Source organism: Telopea speciosissima, chromosome 2 (assembly GCF_018873765.1).
Source record: "Telopea speciosissima isolate NSW1024214 ecotype Mountain lineage chromosome 2, Tspe_v1, whole genome shotgun sequence".
NCBI classification, from domain to species: Eukaryota; Viridiplantae; Streptophyta; class Magnoliopsida; order Proteales; family Proteaceae; genus Telopea; species Telopea speciosissima.
Genome location: NC_057917.1, coordinates 67674275 through 67677279, shown reverse-complemented (window position 1 = coordinate 67677279; position 3005 = coordinate 67674275). Strand labels below are relative to the sequence as shown.

The following is a 3005-nucleotide window of genomic DNA, read 5'->3' as shown; positions in this document are numbered from 1 at the left end:
CACTGTTTGGGAAACTCGATCCAAGCCCCTAGCCATAATACTCATTATAAACCCTAGATCCCTACATTAATCTCCTTCTCAAACCCTAACCCTAACTTCACTATTTATCTAATTCCACCCTAGCCAATCCATTAAACCCTAGTAAATCCTAGTTCTGGTTCTAGTTGGCTTTATCCCCATCTAGGATTACATTATTTGGTATTAAAGCCTAGCTATGGGTTCTCCAAAATCAAGTGATCCAACCACTCTACAAAGAATCGGCCGAGATAGTCAAGGTTTTATCTCAAGATGTGAAGACCATCAAGCAACAGTTGATGTACTTGTCACAACAAGGTCCTACTGCACCTCCACAACAAATATCACAAACTGAAGCTGCTGCTTCATACACTAACAACCGACATCCACGTAGGTTACCACAGAGGGTTCCCACACTACAGACACACAGGATCAACAACAATTCTGCCTATGAAGAAGATGAAGATCACGATGGAAATCAGTATTACCGTGATGATAAGCATAAGGTAAAACTAGATCTGAAGGAATATAACGGGAAACATGACCCTATTGCATTCCATGACTGGTTGAGTGCTCTAGATGACTACTTCAAGTGGTTTCGGTTGTCTGAAGACCGAAAGATGCAGCTGGCCACGACTAAGTTAATTGGAGGAGCCAGAGATTGGTGGCGTACACATGAAGACAGGTTGATCCGTCGTCACATGGAACCAATTACTTGGGCAGCTATGAAAGAGATTCTCAAAGAGAAGTACTTACCTCCTTCTTATCAGAGGCGTTTGCATGATCAACTGAACACTATACGACAAGGTACCTTAACAGTTGAGGAGTATATTGATAAATTCAATGACTTACTCTCACGTACGGGTGTAGATGAGAATGATGACCAGCTTATATCCCGTTTCAAGTTGGGATTGAGGGTTGACATTAAAGACAAGATAGGCGTGGTTGAAATATATAATTTGAATCACTGTTTTGAAAAGGCAATGGATGCTGAAGATTTAATCAAGGCTGCCCCGCCAAGATTCACAACGCAGTCCGGTGATATTAGGAGAGCCTTTACTCCTAACAGATCTAGTGGTTTCCCTACCCGAGCTCCACCAACTACAGAGGAAAAGGGTAAGGCCCCCATGGGTAGTCAAACACCTAACAAGTGTTTCCATTGCCAACAAGATGGTCATTATGCAAGGTATTGCCCCCAAAGAGGGAAGTCCAATTCAGTGATTGCAGCCATGGAAACTAGTCCAGATGTCCAAGTTTGTGACCCGCAGTTTAATGACAATTGGGCCGTTAATGCTGCTCTTGAGGGAGAAGACTATGATGATACTTTGGAAGACCAAATTTATGAGGTAAATGTAGTAACTCGCATTCTGGTTGCTGAATCTAAAGGAGAGGACTGGCGTCGACATTGCATCTTTTATACACTGATGGATAGCGGGACAGCAACAGCCCAAGTGATCGTGGACAGCGGTAATTGTGTCAACGTGGTTTCTAAAGCTTTTGTCATTGAAGAGAAGCTTAAAGCTGAACCTCACCCACAACCATACAAGGTATCCTTACTTAATAAAGATACTTTAGAGGTTAATCAGCGGTGCTCAGTGCCACTCAAGATTTTTGGTTACGAGGAGACTGTCTGGTGTGATATAATTCCTATGATTCTGACTGATGTTTTACTTGGGAGACCATGGATGTATGATAACAATGTATTGACGGGAGGTACAAAAAATCAGTGTTTCTTTGACTTCAAAGGGAAACCACTGGTTCTCAACCCCTCAATGTACCATTGATGAAGCCAAGGCTTAGAGCTGCCCAAAGCGACAACAGTCTTGAAAACTATTGACAATAGACAGCCAATGAAAGGAGGGTCAAGCAGCAAGGCACCACATGCTAGTACTAGTACTACTAAAGCACAGCCCATGGAGCAACGAATTCTGTCCCTGCCTCACCGAGAATTCCTTACTACAAGTGAAGAGACAGGGTTGATACTAGCCCTGGTCACGAGAGCAGTGTCACCAACCCCTACCACTATTCAACCCAAGTCCATAAAAGATCTGCTTGATGATTTCTCAGATCTAGTACCAGACGATCTTCCAGATGAGCTACCTCCTATGAGGGATATTTAGCATGCCATTGATCTAGTACCAGGTTCGGTGCTACCAAATCTGCCCACTTATCGTCTCAGCCCTACTGAGCATGCCGAGCTCAAGAGACAAGTGGATGACCTGATTCGCAAGGGGTTTATTGTTGAGAGCATGAGCCCATGTGTGCTCCAAGATTACTTACTCCAAAGAAAGATGGTACATGGAGGATGTGTATTGATAGCAGGCAATAAACAAGATCACCATCAAATACAGTTTCCTATTCCAAGACTTGACGACATGTTAGACATGCTCACAGTGCTTCCATCTTTTCGAAGATTGACTTAAAGAGCGGATATCATCGATTCGGGTCCGCCGAGAGATGAGGAAGACTCGCTTTCAAGACAAAGGATGGTCTATATGAATGGAAGGTGATGCCTTTCGGTCTCACAAATGCTCCAAGCACCTTCATGCGTGTAATGACACAGTACTTCGTCCATTCATCGGTAAGTTTCTTGTGGTTTACTTTGATGACATTCTTATCTACAAATACACCACCGAGGAGCATCTGATCATCTAAAGCAAGTGATGAGAGTGTTACGTGATAGAGAAACTCTTCATCAACCTCAAAAAGTGTTCTTTTATGTTACCTAAGGTTATCTTCCTTGGGTTTATTATATCTTCACGGGTTGAAGCCGATCCGAGAAAGTGCAAAGCATAGTCGATTGGCCCGTGCCACACACCTTGACGGGTTAGGAGTTTCCACGGCCTAGCATCTTTTTATCGGCGTTTTATTCGAACTTCAGCGCATCATGGCACCCATTCGAGTGCATGAGAGAAAGTAAGGGCAAATTCCATGGACACCGGCTGCTACCAAAGCATTTTCCTTGATCAAGCAAAAGATGACCGAGGCAC

At 43.6% G+C, this 3005-nt stretch overlaps 1 protein-coding gene across 1 annotated transcript; it reads left to right on the top strand.

Annotated features, from left to right (window-relative positions):
• The first annotated feature begins 314 nt into the window (after positions 1-314).
• Positions 315-1799, top strand: LOC122651028. The gene has a single exon (XM_043844371.1). The coding sequence runs from the start codon at positions 315-317 to the stop codon at positions 1797-1799; it is 1485 nt and encodes a 494-aa protein (XP_043700306.1).
• The last annotated feature ends 1206 nt before the right edge of the window (positions 1800-3005 follow it).

Coding starts and splice junctions, on each gene's coding strand:
- LOC122651028 (XM_043844371.1), top strand. CDS start 315: ATGTACTTGTCACAACAAGGTCCTACTGCACCTCCACAACAAATATCA.